We start from the raw sequence: 15,930 nt of genomic DNA, 5'->3' as shown, positions 1-15,930 counted from the left end.
TTTGTTGTTCTTTCAAGCAATCTTGTTCACTTGTCATGTAATCAAATCCTGTTGTCAATAATTTAATCCTTTTCATGCTCATAGAAATATATCTCAAGCTAAAAGATCACTTGCACCATACCAATTCAACAATTAGTCTTCCTATGACCCTCTTACTTGGAGTAAACCTTAGTTCCTCCTTTTTGTCACTACTAATTTGCCATTTTCTTTTTCCTGTCTAATCTTTTCTTTTCTTTTCATCTACAATCATCTTTGGGATGCAGTTTTAGAATTTGATTCTTGTGTTTTCATATAGAGGAATGGTTAAAAGAGTTGTAGTGAGTGCAGAGGGATTTAATTACGACTACAAGATGCAATCAATATGTGCTGGCTTAATATGAAGAGCATACAGCACGCTCTACAATTAAGTCTGATCGAATCACATAACAAACAATCAAGCATTCATCTGGCTGGCATTGCTGGAGCCAAGAAAAGACTGTTCTTCTCCAGAAGTGAAGTATCTGCACTGATAGTACCAACAATAATAAGCTTAGAACCGACTTTGTCTGAGATGTGCATGACAATCAACAGTTTGATCTGATAAGGCATTGCCTTTCAGCTCTCTGTCTCGTGTAGAATGAATGGCATGGATTTGACTCCTCATTAAATCTCTATAAAGCCGAAACCTACAAAGCTCCTCAAGCAAACAAATCACTCAATCTCTCCTCCCAAAGTCTCTTTTGCATGACACCATGAAGCCGCAGACCTTCGCTTTGCCACCCATGCTCCTCCTGATACTGCTTATTATGGGCCACTTTTCTAGCTTAAGCTCTGGAATTAGGGTCATGAGGAAGGAGGTCGAGACCAGTAGGGAAGGTGAGCTTTCTTCCCAGTCCAGTGCATATTTCACCAAGATATCTCCTTCGCAGGCTATCTATGAAGACGATGAAGCAAGCTCTATCTATGGAGTGTCTGACAGAGGGGTGCCTCAAGGTCCAAACCCACTTCACAACTGATAGAGGTTGCATGCACTTTGAAGACCTGCAAGAGTTTGGATGATACACGCAGTTGTACTCGATGCCCTCTCCCTCTCCTCTCCTTTCCCTTTTGTCATAGAATAAAACCCTAGAAAGGTCTCATAGACTCCATCCATGGGGTCATATATTATATCCTTGAATGTATCTTTGAGAGGTCTATAAATTAGTGTAAGCTCTTGTGATAAGAAAAAGTCATGTTGTGACAATTGAGGACTTCCAAATGACTTGGCTTGTTAAACCAATGTGGGAATTATTTTGGGTCATTTTACCAAGTCAACATGAGTGAATTAACAATTTCAAATTTTAAATTATTATATCTCTGTCTCAATTTTAAAGATTTTGAACAAATTAAAGGCACTGTATTTTAAATTTTAATTAATTAATTTGTTTTTCAAATACATTTCAAAATTATCTAAAGTGTGTTTCATTAGAGTGAATATTACTTCTTGTAAAATTGAGAGACAAATGCATGTCACAAGAAAACAGTGACTTATTTACCAAAATCATTTAAAAGAAAGTTTTGGTCCCTTCAAAAATTATTTAAGATTTTAGAAACTTTTCAAGAATATTTTATTAGCAAAAAAAAATAGATATTATAAATGAAAGCATTAGCTTATTCAAATATAATCATTTTTCTTCATTACCCGTCTTTTCCTTCGTCATTCTGAGTCATCAAGCTCGTGTCTTTTATCCCATCCCACGTGTGAAAGCCACATGGCAATATCACTACTACCCACGCGTTCACCTGTCTTATGAGTGGAAGGCATCGTTGTGCCCGCATGTAAAACGTCGCTGCGTCCAATTACAAGGCGGGTGTTCGACGGCCATAGAGCGAATGGGTAAGAAATATTTTTCGATAAACTACTTGCGCCGACCATGAATGCGGGTGAGAAATCTTTGAACACCCCCGAATTGGGTCCCGACACGGTATCCGAGTGGATGACATGGCGTGCCGGATGTGAGACCGCCGCACACCTCTCGACCTCCACGATTAGGCAACTGGAATTCGTATCCCAAGTCGTAATCAAACTCGACTGTGAAGCAAATCCCGCTTTCGAAAGCACTTTCCCTTCCTCGTCTGGTTTTTTACTCCATTCGCTTCCGCTTCTTCCATTATCTAGGGTTTCGATTCATTTGTCTATTCCCCTCACGGCTCTTTGATCGATCAGTCATCCTCGATTCCACCGCTCTCTAGGGTTCATTTGACGAGGAATCATCCCCCCCCCCCCCCTGCTTCAATTTGGATTACCTGTTTTGGTTCTTCGATTTCGACATGGGAGATTGGCAGGATCTCTGCCAAGCCGTGTTTATCGGTCTCATCTTCTCTTTTCTCATCGCGAAGCTCATCTCCGTCGTCATCTCCTTCAAGGAGGACAACCTCCGTGTTGTTCGCGAGCATGACCTGACCGCCGAAGCCCCATTGGTCGAGCGCTCGTCGCTAGATGTCGGGAAGAAGGCGGATGAAGGCGTGGGGGGATCGGAGAAGGAAGAAGAGGGCCTTTTGGAGGATGATAGCGACTGGGAGGGGATCGAGAGCACGGAGTTGGACGAAGCCTTCACTGCGGCTACGGCTTTTGTTGCGGCTACAGCTGCCGACAAGAATTCAACAAAGGTTTCGAGTGATGTGCAGTTGCAGTTGTATGGGCTCTACAAGATTGCGACCGAGGGGCCGTGTACCATTCCTCAGCCATCTGCGCTTAAGATGACTGCTCGAGCCAAGTGGTATGTCTTGATCTCTTTGGGATTGGCTGTATGCTTCAGCAAATTGTCACTTGCATTATCTATGCGAACTTGGTCTTGCCTCTGTCAACACTATATGCAAGTAGTTAACTAGTATAATATACTTCATGCGCATGATCTTGGTTTCCTGTATTGTTAGGTGAAGCAAGAGATAGCAATAATATGTCAAAATTTCTTTACAATATATCTTGAGTTTTATTTGACCTCAAGTTTTGTTTTTACCTTGAACATGATTACGTTCAATTTTCATGGTTTGCAACATTGTCTTGCCCTCTCTTCTCCTTTTTTTCATTGATACGTGGTAAAGAATAAGCAGCTTGTCACTTCGTCTTGCATATCATGGAGGATTCATGTTCCAATGAATCCTCCATGATAAAGAATAAGCAGCTTGTCACATCGCAATCTCTTGTTCCCAAACAATGGATTTAACTCGATTGCATTCCTTACGAACTTATAATTTTTGTGTGGTATGAGTCTGGACGGTTCCTGATTTCTTTGTGGTGCAAGCTGCAGAATAATTCACATTCAACTTTGTAGACGTCTCTTACCTACATTATCAACCACTGCTTAACTGCATGGGACTTGCAAATATGTCTATAACAACTATACTTTGTTGTTTAAAGATTTTAGACAATTAGTCACTTGTAGTCTCTTTTGGCACTTAATTGATTGTTGTTTAAAGATTTTAGGCAACTAGTCACTTGTAGTCTCTTTTGGCATTTAATTAATATAAAACATCAATTTGGTGATTTTATGTAAGGAATGCATGGCAGAAGTTGGGTTCTATGCCTCAAGAAGAAGCTATGCAGAAGTACCTCATGATTGTGAATGAGCTTTATCCTTCTTGGGCAAGTGGTTCTTCTAAGGTGAGTTCTTCCCAGATCTCAATTCTTCTTTCTATTGTTGCAGAAGTTACATCGTCCTACATTGGTATCTTTTTTCTTCTAATGAATTTGACAAGCTTACAGAAAATGAATGATGAAGATACTCTGCCATCTAGTTCAGCTGCAAAGGGACCAATGGGGCCAGTTTTTAGCACCTTCGTTCATGAGGAGGAGTCAGATACTGATATGTAAGGTCCTCACCAGCAGAGGTTTTTGTCTATTTTTGATTGATTATGTGACAATAATGGAGGCTTTTTTTTCTGCTTTTTATGTTCATTGGTGCATTCTTCAGGTTATAATTCAATCTTCTTGTTGCTTATGTAAAACATATATGTAGATGTTTCATTTCATGCAAGTTCTCGTGGATGATACTGCACTGCCATTGCCTTGATTTTTGACCTTTCGAACTACTTCAGTCTCATGCATAGAGATATGAAATAGTCAACTTCTTCTTCATTGCATCCATAGTAAGAATAGGAAAATAAAAGTTCAGGCCTTTGTTACAAATTTTAGAAATGGAAGTGTGTGCAACGAATAGAATCTAGTTGTTATAGCATCCCCATAAACATTGGCATCTATTAATTCAGGAATTGACTGAATTTATGAGTTCTGAATTTGTTGGTTTTTCATTATTTCATGTATGTGCTTGATTCACTAATCCATATGCACAATCACATTTTCACGACACTTTTGTATAGGCAGGTTGTCACATGTAGGCTTACGAAGTAGCACACTTCGACATATGACTTTACATAATAAGAACAGACCAGTTATCTTTTCCATATTATATAAAATTTGATATTCATGCTTGGTTTTATTTTTTACTACTGACATGTGTCATGATCATGCTGACAATTTCAAAAGAGCAGCAAGTTCTTGTCATGTAATGGATAGATACATGTTCCTTTAAGCTTCTTTAGATATCATGTCAGTAATCCTTATTTCACTTAATGAAGTAAGATTGACAGCTTCCCTGTTTTTTTGCTTCCCTGTTTTTTTGGCCCCCGCCCCACTCACTCCAATCCCCATACACCACAAGCAACAACAGGTCATGTTTGTAATGATATCACACAAGCAGTGAGCTGAAAAAATTCTCTACATTATTTTACATTAGTACGATTGTAGTATTGTATGCTGAGCATAGGTTGTTAGCACAGCAGATGCTGCTCGCCATGTTGTGATTGTGTTGGACTTTTGCCTGTAGGCATGGTAATGCAGGCAGTGATTTTCCTTGGTTTGGCATTCCACTGTATGTGCTACATGAAAATCCTTGTGTTGCTCTGCTGGATCAGTGAGACATTTTTATCATAGCTTAGTGTACTCTTTTGGCAAGTATTTGCTAACTGTGTTTTGAATTATATATTCCAATATATAATTTTCTTATGTTTCTTGTCATCAGAAAGTTGGAGCCAGTACATGACTTTGCCAGGGAAGGAGATGCTGATGGGTTATTGGCACTTATTGCTAATGGTGCTTCTGTGAATTCTAAAGGTGTGTTTACTGTTTAGTATGGATCTCTTGTGGCCGAAAAGCTCTTGTATGGTTTTTATTAATTTAATCAATTCATTTGTTTTGCTTCAGACTGTTATGACAGCAGATAGAACTAGAAATTAAGATTTAATTTTCCAGTTGATTCCTCAGCAAATTTTTTTAAATTCTTTTTGAACTGATCTTTTATTACTTTGGTGCCACCGTTATGAAAATTTTTCAATGATTTTTCCTTTTAGAGATTGTGTTTTTTGGTTGATGTATATGAATGTATATAATTTGTGAACTCTTATTGCCTAATGCACAACCTTTTTCTTTTCACTATTCCTTTCTTAGGTTCCACCTTGATTTGTCTATGATAAGTTATCCTGTCATTTTTTTTCCGTTGGCTCCTATGTTTCATTTGGAATTTGCAATTCTATTTAGGTATTTTGATGTTGTAGGTGGATAACGAGTTCTAATGCAAACACTGACATGCATCTCAGTGATAATCTTATCATTTATATTCTTGTGGTGATTCGATACTTGTGATCCCAAATATCTATCAAGGAATTCAATGCCTGAGACAACCAAATGAGAACCGTCGAAGCTTGACTTACCCATTTTTGTGTCATTGTGAGGTTGTAGTTTCAAGTTCAGTCATTTGGATATTTCCTGTCAGAATTCAAACTTTATCTTATTATGCCTTTTTCACTTTAGTTTTGATAAACCTCAGCAAACTTTTGTCCACGTTGGTTTACCTTGTGATGGATCCCAGTTATGTTGGAGCCTATACTGGTCCCTTCAGACTGTTTATTTGAATATACTCTATGGTCTACATGTGTCTGTCTCTAGCATCCTCTTTCAACTAAAGAGACATGAAATCATGAGTAAAGAGATGATACCATGATATCATGGTCTCATCTTAGTCCAGCTGTTCGTAAGTCGTAACTAAACAAGCTTTTCCTTGATAATGATATGATGAGGCACCTAACCTCAATATGTTATTGATGCTCAACCATAGATGATCCCTTATAGTAACTTTGATCTTTTTTATTTTTTTATTTTTACCTTCAATAAAAGCAATTGCTTATCTAACATATAGGATCAGGTTTTGCATGCAAAAATTCATCTCTGAAGGGTTCATGAGAATGGTTTAACAACTAACAGCTCAAACACTTGATGATACCATGCGAAGTAGTATCGGGGGAGAATTGGATGAATATCCATTCATTTCTCCAACATATTAACACCCGTAATCTGTGCAAACGATTTTTCTCATTGTCTGTGGTTGGATATCTTGTTGTTACAAGACATAATTTTGCACTCTTTTTATCTTTATGGCATTATAACCTCCAAAGTTCCACATGCTTCTTTGTTTTATGGGAATAATTAGTAGTTCATCTCCTATGTTTGGATTCATAGATACAATAACTATGATTTTAGATGAGTTGGTGTTCCTCAAATATTTTTTATGTGGTTATCCATTCCCCTGCCTGTACATTCCTCCAGGTGGTATATCTGGAACTTTTTGCTCCACCAAAAAAGAATTGCTAAAATCAGATGATTTGTGGCTTTGTTGGCTCATGTTGCTGGCTCTGTGCATGGCTCTATGCATCTGATTTAACAATTAGATCAAAGTAGGCAAACTTAATGACAATTATAGGAACATTCAATTTAGAAATCTTTTAATGGAACGTTCTGATTATTGTTACTACTATTAACAGAATAGACAATTATAAGAGTTTGGGTACAAATAAGACCAATATTTGCAGTCAAATCTACTACTACAACAACAACAAACCATGATGTTCCAACTATTTGTGGTCAGCCACGTGAATCTTTTTCTGCCATTGGGCTTGGTAGAAGGCAATGTCTCTAGTTAATGAAGCTTAAACCCGAAAGGGTATATATAAAAATAGTGTATGTACCATCATTTCCTGCTAAGTGTCCAATTAATACATTAGTTTTATGTGTAAATACAAGGCTTAAGGTAACTATTCTCCCAGTAAATTCACCATTTTATTCTAGTTGAGAATTGAGAGTAACATTGTAAATCTTTTTATATTTTGGTTGGACTAATATTGGATTGTTATTCACAGAAAATGACATACTGTAGAATTTTCTTTCATTTATTTGTTTAATCAATATCACTTCCTAAGATAGTTTGGCATTATAGTAAATCTGCATTGTCTTATAAAATGTTATAGCTAAAGGAATTCTGAGTATTTATTTATAATTTTTCCTGTTTCTTATAATATCTTAATCTGTTTTAGGTTTTCACATGCTCTAGTCTGTGCTTGTTGCAGATAGTGAAGGGAGGACTCCATTACATTGGGCTGTAGATCGTGGACATCTTGGTGTTGTGGAAATACTTCTTAACAAGAATGCAGATGTGAATGCCCAGGTCTATACCCAACCCTTTGGTTTAGAAGTTGAAAATTGTACAAGCTCATCTTTTATCTGACTTAGCCATGTCACAGATCACAGATGCAGTAGTATTGCACATGGTCCATTGTGTCATTCTGTGGATCATTCAATGCTCTATGTTATGCACTGATTGCGCATATGTGCTGGCACTTGGCACCTACTATTTGTGTCATTCTGTGGATCATTCAATGCTCTATGTTATGCACTGATTGTGCATTTGTGCTGGCACTTGGCACCTACTATTTGGGAAATGAAAATCCTTGCATATGGATTTCACATTTGCTTTGCACCTTGAGATCATGTTGATTCTTATGAACTCACACATTGTTACAACTTACAAGTCCACACATATTATTTTGCTTTAAAGTATAGTGTATTCTATGATAAAATTTGAGGCAATTAGTTAAAATTAGCTGCAATTATGTTTAAAGGCAATCGTACCAATTTAAAAAAAATTGCTTTAAATTTTGTTGTATCATGTGATTTTATCATTATCAATATTTGCTTCAGAAAGATGAGCATTAGTTTATTTGTGAGAGTGGAAATAATTGTACTTAAAATGGTAACTGTGTAACCCATAAATTCATTCATAGAGCTGGGACAAGTGTGGATTTTGAGAAAGGTGAAATAGGAAATAGCACAGGCCCTGAAAGTATATATGTTGAGGTTTGGATTGGTTCAAGAGATTTAAAGGTCATTTGGTCATCTAGTGTATATTACAAACTTTTGAAAAATTGAAAAATTCTTGATGAGTAGAGAAGAAGCTTTTAAGCATTGATATATAAGAATAAAGTAGATATCTAGTGTTGTTTGAACTTTGGAGAACTTGAGCTAATGAATCACACTATAAAACAAAGATTGATGCAAGTGTTGTTTAAAAAAGAAAAGTCTTTCAAGAAATTAATTTATTAACTTCACATGGTTTTTATTGACCTAGAACAAGTTTATGGTAGGGTCTCTAACCAATTATTATGATGAATTTTAGATATAAAGAAGATATATGGTAGTTAAATTGATCCAACTAATACTAAATTTGATAACAGATATATATGATAGAGTTGTCATTAGCTTTTTTATAGGTTGAATTACTACCAAGTCTCTTGTAACTTTGTATGTATATCAAGGATCTACTTTGTGTCTTTATCCTTTTTTTATTTTGGTTATGAATGAACCCTCAAGATAAACTTCCACATTATTTTCTTAAGGATAGTTTAGTTGGAATTAAGTCTCTCTTACTGCTTGAGGCAAATACTAGAAATTAAGGGTGTTAGACCAAATAATATTAAAATCAATTGTATAAAGTGTAATGAATTAATAGTTAAATTATATTAATAAAAAGTTTCTAGGATTTAAGTCTTAATTATCTTATATCTTTTATTCAGCAGAAATAAGAGACTAGTGAAGACATTATTCATAGAGTTAAAGGACTTTCTACTCATAAAGGAGGGCATCCTGAGTGTATTAAAGTGTATTAATCGTCTTGTGAGTTGTGACAAAATTTAAAAAGAAAATTTAATAAGATTTAGTAAGATAGTTTTATGGTTACCAATGCATTATGGGTTAAAGTGTTGGATAATTAGGAAACAACAGGTAATAAATTACTGTAGCTAACATGGGAATTTGAAGATGGATGAGAATACTAAAAAAGATTAAGCATTGTCCACATTCATTTACAATAACATGTAACTTTGATAAAAGATGGGATCAGATTAAATCATTTAAGATGGGATAGACATGTCCAAAGGAGAACTACAATAAATTTGTTAGACCGTGATTCAATAAAGATTAACAATGAAAATTTTATTGAAAACAAGAAATAGGATTTGATTAATTTTATTTTGGATAGTGATATTGCTCTACACAAAGCATTGCAATGAGAAAAGATTTGACATTAAGAATTCTTGTTGTTATTTAGTTTATGGCATGCTTTGTACGTAATAATGCATCCATGCTGATGCCTTTGTGTAAATTAGAAAATTCTGTTCATTATTCAACACGGAGTCTTGGGTAGTCAAATTTATGAGTCATTCAATTGTGTTTTGTATAAATTGTTAGAAATCAGAGACATTGATGGCCACCTGGTAGACTTCCTGAATGGAAAACTTGAAATCAGAGACATTGATGGCCCCATGCAAAATTTCTTGCTTCTGTAGGAAGCATAATTTGTATGAATAACATGCCTCAACTAACATTCTTTTATTTATAACACCTTGAACTCTCTGTGCTAATGTGTAGGACGATGAACGACAAACACCGCTTCACTATGCTGCTCTGTGTGAGCAAGAAGCAATTGCTGAGTTGCTCATCAAGCATCATGCTAATCATCATATTAAGGATGAGGACGGCAATTCTCCGCTTGATCTCTGTGGATCTCAGTGGGCTTTTATGGTGACATCAAATTAAACATTCTTTTATTTAGCGAATGGTAGAAGATCTTAGTCATTTACATGTATAATAATGGATTTATGTAGCTTCAAGCCCGCTAAGGAAAAGATTGCATTGACATCCACAGTTCATACATTCTTTCTGGCAATAACAGACTGGAAGTAGTTTCACAAGAGAAACATAGCGAGCCAACCGAAAGAGCTGCTTTATTTGGCTGGTGAACATGCTGCTATGCTTCTTGTTGTTTCATTGGCTTGACACGCCGTCCATTTTTTGTGTGAAGTAGATTGCTCATTCTAGTATGATTTAAAGGGTTTATTAGATTCCTGTCTCTACCAGCATCAATTTTGCGTAGCTTCCTCGGTTATTTTGGGGAAGATTACTATTTGCAAGCAGGAAAACATGCCCAAAATTGCTCCTTTAGATTGGAGTATCAGCTGCGCAATGGTATCTGTCCTGTCAGGTTGAATTTGTGACGTAGAAGAGAATTCAGTGTTTACAGAAGGAAGCCACAGATTGAGCTTGCCATTGAACTTGACATAACCCTGTTAGTGTAAGTGTTTCCCTGTGCTTACTGAGCAGAGACAAAGTGTCTCCCTGGTAGTCGAAGCGATGCATTCATTCTAATTGGGCAAAGCATATGATGTACTTAATGTCATCTTTGCCGTCAACGAATCTCTTTATGCTCGATTTGCTTTTTTCGCATGAAGCATGTATTCCTTTAAACGTTTTGTATATATATCTATGTCTGCATTATCGAATGATATCGCCGCAGGTACAAAGTATCAGGAGGGCTCTTGGTCGGGATGACTATGTTCCTTGGAATCAGCTTCGTCATCACTCCGCCAACAGTCTCGATTCCAGTCGGTGCCACGTCCAAAAGAAGAATGTCTGATCACGAAGGGTAAACGGAATTAGCACAGGAATCGATATAAGATGTTTTGAGGAAGCCATGAATTGTAATAATACCTTACGTTTCTTCGCCACCTTCTCCACTCAAAATGCTTCATTGCACCGCGGCGCCATATGCAGCAGCCTCGTCTGGGTTGACCCCCTTGTCCGGCTCTTTCCTGTCGAAGTAGTCCTTCAAAAGCCGCTGCACCTTTTGGGAATCCGTGTGCTGCCGCCCACGAGAACGATGTCATCGATTTGCCGCTTCTCCAGCCCAGCATCTTCCATGGTCTTCTTCACCGGCCCCATGATCTTCCTGAACAGGTCCTTGAAACGGGCACGCGTGAGAGGCTCCGGGAAATCCAACGCCTTCGTAGAGCGACTCGATCTCGACGCGGACTTGGTGCTGGTTACTCGAAGCTCTCTCGGCACGTTCACACTCCCTCCTCAACTTCCCAAGTGCGCGGTTGTCCTTGCTGATGTCCTTCCCGTGCTTCTTCTTGATCAATTTGATGAAGTACTCCATGATTCTCTGATCAAAGTCCTCACCTTTGAGAAGACGAGGAAGGAAGAGTGAGTTCTGTACAGAGTGCAGAGCACATCAAACTAGTCGGTAGAATGTTTACCTCCCAGATGAGTGTCGCCGTTGGTTTGTCAAGGCTTGCCATCCTTGTTCACACAATCTTTAATCTGCAAATCTGCAACTCATAAAATGTAAACCATCTACTAGCTTATGCTAAGAAACAAGGGAGTACAGATTCAAAAGCAAACTTACTTTCATCCAATGAGTCCTTGACATAAAAAAAATGGTCCGACTGCCTGATTCTTTGCAGCCTCACCAATCAATCTTTCAGAATCAGTGAAAGCCACCCAAGAAAGGGTAATACGATTCCCTTGGGTTATTGGCTATAATCTCCACACGACCCTTCTTGTAGACACCGACACAAGAGTAGGTGGTGCCTAGGTCTATCCCAAAAACCGTTCCCAACTTGGTGGTCTCCTCTTTAGCAATTGAGAATGCCAAAAAACACCACTGCAAATTATAAATCCTCTCCCTTAGATGGCTCAGAGTTCATCCATGTTCAGAAAACAGACTCGATAAAAACATAGGTAAATGTTCTGAACTTTAAAGTATCAAAATGAAAACTATACTAAAATTTCTAATATGTAAATGAAGAAATCAGATAATAGAAAAAACACAAGGCATTGTTCTTCATTCAATAAACTATACATGACATAATTTTTTCAAGAATTACAGTGGGTACAACATTAATGCAAATTTAATTGATATTTTAAGATAAATTTTAAGGCTCATCGAAAATTATTATGGTAAAACTTTAAACCTTTCGTCGTGAGTTTAAAATTTGATTCATAAAAAAAATAAATTAATATAAGATTTTTCATCTCGAGTGACTGAAATTGTTAGTCAAATAAAATATTATGGTAGACTTCTTCATGATCATATTATTGTTATAAAATTTTTAAAAAGTTTAAATTTGAAATTTGATCATATTATTGCTATAATTTTTCATTTGATGAACAAATTATAGATATTCTCACTAGGTCACTTTCATTTCAGAAGCATATTTATTTCATATTTCAAATTGATACATGTAATTATGAATCAAGAGTGAGTATTGAGAATTGATTCATAATTAGCTATCTTAGATAGTTATCATGTTTTAGATAGTTCTAATCATATTCTAAATAGTTATATCTAAGTTGCCCATGATTTAAGAAGTTATTTTCAGGAGGAGTTCCTACAACTAACTTAATTATAGGTAACATAAGATGATGAGATAGTTACCATTATATTCTATAAATATGATCATGATTTATAAGATAAAGGTATATACACTTGAGAATATTTTTATAAATATTCTTAGTTTTATTTCTTGTTTAATACTATTTTGATATTTTTGATTAAAAATAAAATTTTCAATTATATTATAGTATTATGTTTGTATCTGCTCCATCTCTAGTACGGTGAAGACAACGTAGCTCATGAATTCATGGTAAAGAACAAGGCAGCAGATTTCAAGGAAAAGAGTTACTTTTAGGGAGGTAAATCTGATAGTTAATCTACATATTACCTTGGGGTATGTAGTATGCACATGAAGACAGATAATTTTCAATGTGCTTATTGTAAACCTATATACGTTTAGACTAATGAAACAACAAGCTTATCTAATAAACATTTCCACATGCATGAATGGCCGACAATTCTGCACTAGAGAAATACTGTATGCGCTATTTGAAGTATGCTAAGCTTTGGAATAAAGCAACGGACGATTTGAAGGAGATGTCTGGCATAACTCATGTATCCACTAGAATATTGCATAAAAGATCTAACTATTGTTCAAGGAGCACTTCAAAAGCAGAACCCAGTGATCGAATGATAAAGATGTTCTTAGCATCAGGATATGTACAAGCAATTTTTCCTCAAAGACTCCTTGTTTTTGCTTTCTTGTTGTGACACGGATGTAAAAATGCTACAAAATATCTATGTAAATTCGGGTTACCCTAAGTGCAAACGAGGTAGTAGCTTCTTAAACAAACAAGTAGTCTTATCATTAACTGTAGGAATCACCGATGTACAGGAAAACAATCAGAACTATAGTCACGACAAGTCTGTGCACTGTGCAGTAAGTGTTGTATGAACATGCAATTGGTCATTTCAACCAGAAAATGTCCCTAAATTCTGTTTGTTTCAATTGCATCATCTAAAACATAGAAATTCCAAATACAAAACAGATTGTTCGCTGAAATGAAAACAGGTCACTAGCAAAACAACTGAAACTACAACAGCAGGGGGAAATGTAGTAGTTATCATGTGTTTCCAAAGGAAAACCTTGAAACATATCATTGCTATGTAAGATTCTCTTTGGATCAGCTTATAGCAATCTTTGGTTCTTGTTTTAGCCAAAATAATAATACGCTTAGCAAGAAACACAAGTTAACTTTGTGCTCATACATGCCATATGCAATGTAGTGTTATTAACCTCAACATTCATCAAAGCAAAAATGAATCAATGACATTAAGAACATTTTTTGCTAGTCTTACTACATTCATTTTAAGAAGCACGATAGGAGGCAATTCCAAGCATTCAAAAAGGCTTTTTCTCACAGAAGATCTTCCATTAGATCTAGAGTGCCGGAGCAAGCAATAACCAGCATCCATTCACCAGCACCACGTCTCAGAGATCGAGATCGAAGCAACATATTATATAAAAACGAGAAAGCGAAGAACAGATCAGAAGAACGCACCGGCGAGCAAGAGACCGAACGGTATCAGGGATCCGGTTTTCCACAGCGATCGATCCATCAGTGCCGCTCCCCTTTGGACCTTCCTCTCCGCCGAACACCGGCAAATCTCGATCTCCCTTTTACCCCTCGATCACCACCGTCTCGCCCCTTCGAAAAGTTATCGCTCTCTCGAGATTGCGAGAGCTCTGAGGCGATTCAAGATTGATTTATAGTGGGTTTGGTATGGCGATTTGAATCCGTTTTCGGTGACTAGGGACGCGCACAACATCTCATCACGCTGACGTGGACAATCAGGAACTCGCCATGTCATACGGTAAACCAATAGCACAAAACCATGTGTGCCACAAACAACTCGAAACGTCTTTTGGATTCTAACGTTACGCAAACATCGACCACTAACAACTCGACACGTTCGAGAATTAGCCAATAGCTTAGAGCCATGTCATTGGACCGACACGAGCCGTTCTTTCGGATCGTTAACGGCGTGAGTCCTTCTCGTGTTTTATTGGGTGGACTTGGCGGGCCCATATAAGCCCACTCAACGGAGGCCTATCAGAGATATAAAAGGCATTACTTTTCATGCCCTTGTTGAACATACCAAAGTAACCTACCAAGACTGTGGTTGGAGAGACCGTAGGACCCACATGCATCCCTTTTCAAATCTATTTTAAATAACAAGGTAGGCGAATGTGTGGATAATGGAAACTGGTAGAAATTGCTTTTCAACGTTTCAGACGTCTGACCGGATTTACAAAGCAGTCAACGGAAGAAACAGATTACTTGTGCATGCAATATATTAGCACAAAACAACATAAAAAAATTATTTATAATATCAGGCAATATCATGACAAGCAATTAATAAAAAAAAGTATTTAAATGCGAGCCGATAAGAAATTTATAGTAAACATAATAAAGACATTAAACAAACAAAATTCTTTGATATATCATTACCATTTTATGCTAAACAATAAAATCTTAAAAGGTATATTTGGAAACATATTTAAAATATGTACATATTTCAAATATAAATTAATATTTGATATATTTAAAATTATATTTGATCTGAGGAGGATGTGATGTATTCAATCATTAAGGTAACATTAGCATTTTAACATTTGTCAAGATGTTCATAATTTTTTTAATTTTTAATATACCATATAATATTATTTAAAATTTCGAAAATTATCAATATTTAATGGAACCCTAAACCCTCATTTAATCTCCCCTTCTCTTGATTTCTCCGATTCATTCTCTCGGTTTTCTATTTTTAAAAATTATTTTATATTTATTTATATGTTTAAATTTTTATTTATTATATGTCTGAACCCTAATTTTTTTTATAAGATTACATGTATTTTATTTTTATTTAAATAAAAATATATATTTACTTTTTAAATAAATATTAAATTAAAAAAATTAAATTTTGATAGCATATATTAAAAATGTTAGAAGAGTAAATTTATCATATAATATATGATAGGCTCTTGAAATATAATTTCATTAAATAACACTTATGTTAACTTACATTTAAAATTTAGTTTTAATGTAATATTTCTCAAACACTTAAAAGCATTTTATTATTACATATGCACTCAAGTCTTTTTCTTCAAATGCATATTTAAAATATAAATATGTCAAAAGTGCCCCTTCAAAAAGACATTATTTTTTCTCACCCAATTCCAAAAAAAAATTTCCTCTAATTGTTTATTGTGTTTTTTAATCCATAAAACACTACATAGTATTTATAAACACTATAAAGTATTTTTGTTTTGAAAACACTATACAATATTTTTAAAACAAAAACAATATATAGCATTTTTAAAACAAAAATACTATACAATATTTTTAAA

The 15,930-nt window shown here is 35.8% G+C and overlaps 1 protein-coding gene and 1 long non-coding RNA gene across 2 annotated transcripts; one reads left to right on the top strand and one right to left on the bottom strand.

Moving 5' to 3' along the window:
• The first annotated feature begins 2,065 nt into the window (after positions 1-2,065).
• On the top strand, positions 2,066-10,243 carry LOC103980588 (acyl-CoA-binding domain-containing protein 1). The gene is made up of 7 exons (XM_009397027.3): positions 2,066-2,738; positions 3,517-3,622; positions 3,725-3,828; positions 5,040-5,131; positions 7,417-7,514; positions 9,773-9,925; positions 10,009-10,243. Exons 1-7 carry the CDS (start codon positions 2,290-2,292, stop codon positions 10,021-10,023), a joined length of 1,017 nt encoding a protein of 338 aa, XP_009395302.2. The 5' UTR covers positions 2,066-2,289; the 3' UTR covers positions 10,024-10,243.
• Positions 10,244-10,397: 154 nt separating this feature from the next.
• Positions 10,398-14,242, bottom strand: LOC135642134 (uncharacterized). The gene is made up of 5 exons (XR_010497879.1): positions 14,081-14,242; positions 11,589-11,846; positions 11,440-11,511; positions 10,892-11,362; positions 10,398-10,813 (listed from the first exon to the last, which is right to left on the bottom strand). It is a non-coding gene; the product is annotated as an uncharacterized LOC135642134 (long non-coding RNA).
• Positions 14,243-15,930: the final 1,688 nt, after the last annotated feature.

The sequence above is a fragment of the Musa acuminata genome, chromosome BXJ1-4 (assembly GCF_036884655.1).
Source record: "Musa acuminata AAA Group cultivar baxijiao chromosome BXJ1-4, Cavendish_Baxijiao_AAA, whole genome shotgun sequence".
In the NCBI taxonomy this organism is placed as follows: Eukaryota; Viridiplantae; Streptophyta; class Magnoliopsida; order Zingiberales; family Musaceae; genus Musa; species Musa acuminata.
This window is presented reverse-complemented; position numbering and strand designations above follow the sequence as displayed.

Coding starts and splice junctions, on each gene's coding strand:
- LOC103980588 (XM_009397027.3), top strand. CDS start 2,290: ATGGGAGATTGGCAGGATCTCTGCCAAGCCGTGTTTATCGGTCTCATC. Junction 2,739..3,516: donor ATGACTGCTCGAGCCAAGTG/GTATGTCTTGAT, acceptor ATTTTATGTAAG/GAATGCATGGCAGAAGTTGG. Junction 7,515..9,772: donor ATGCAGATGTGAATGCCCAG/GTCTATACCCAA, acceptor GCTAATGTGTAG/GACGATGAACGACAAACACC.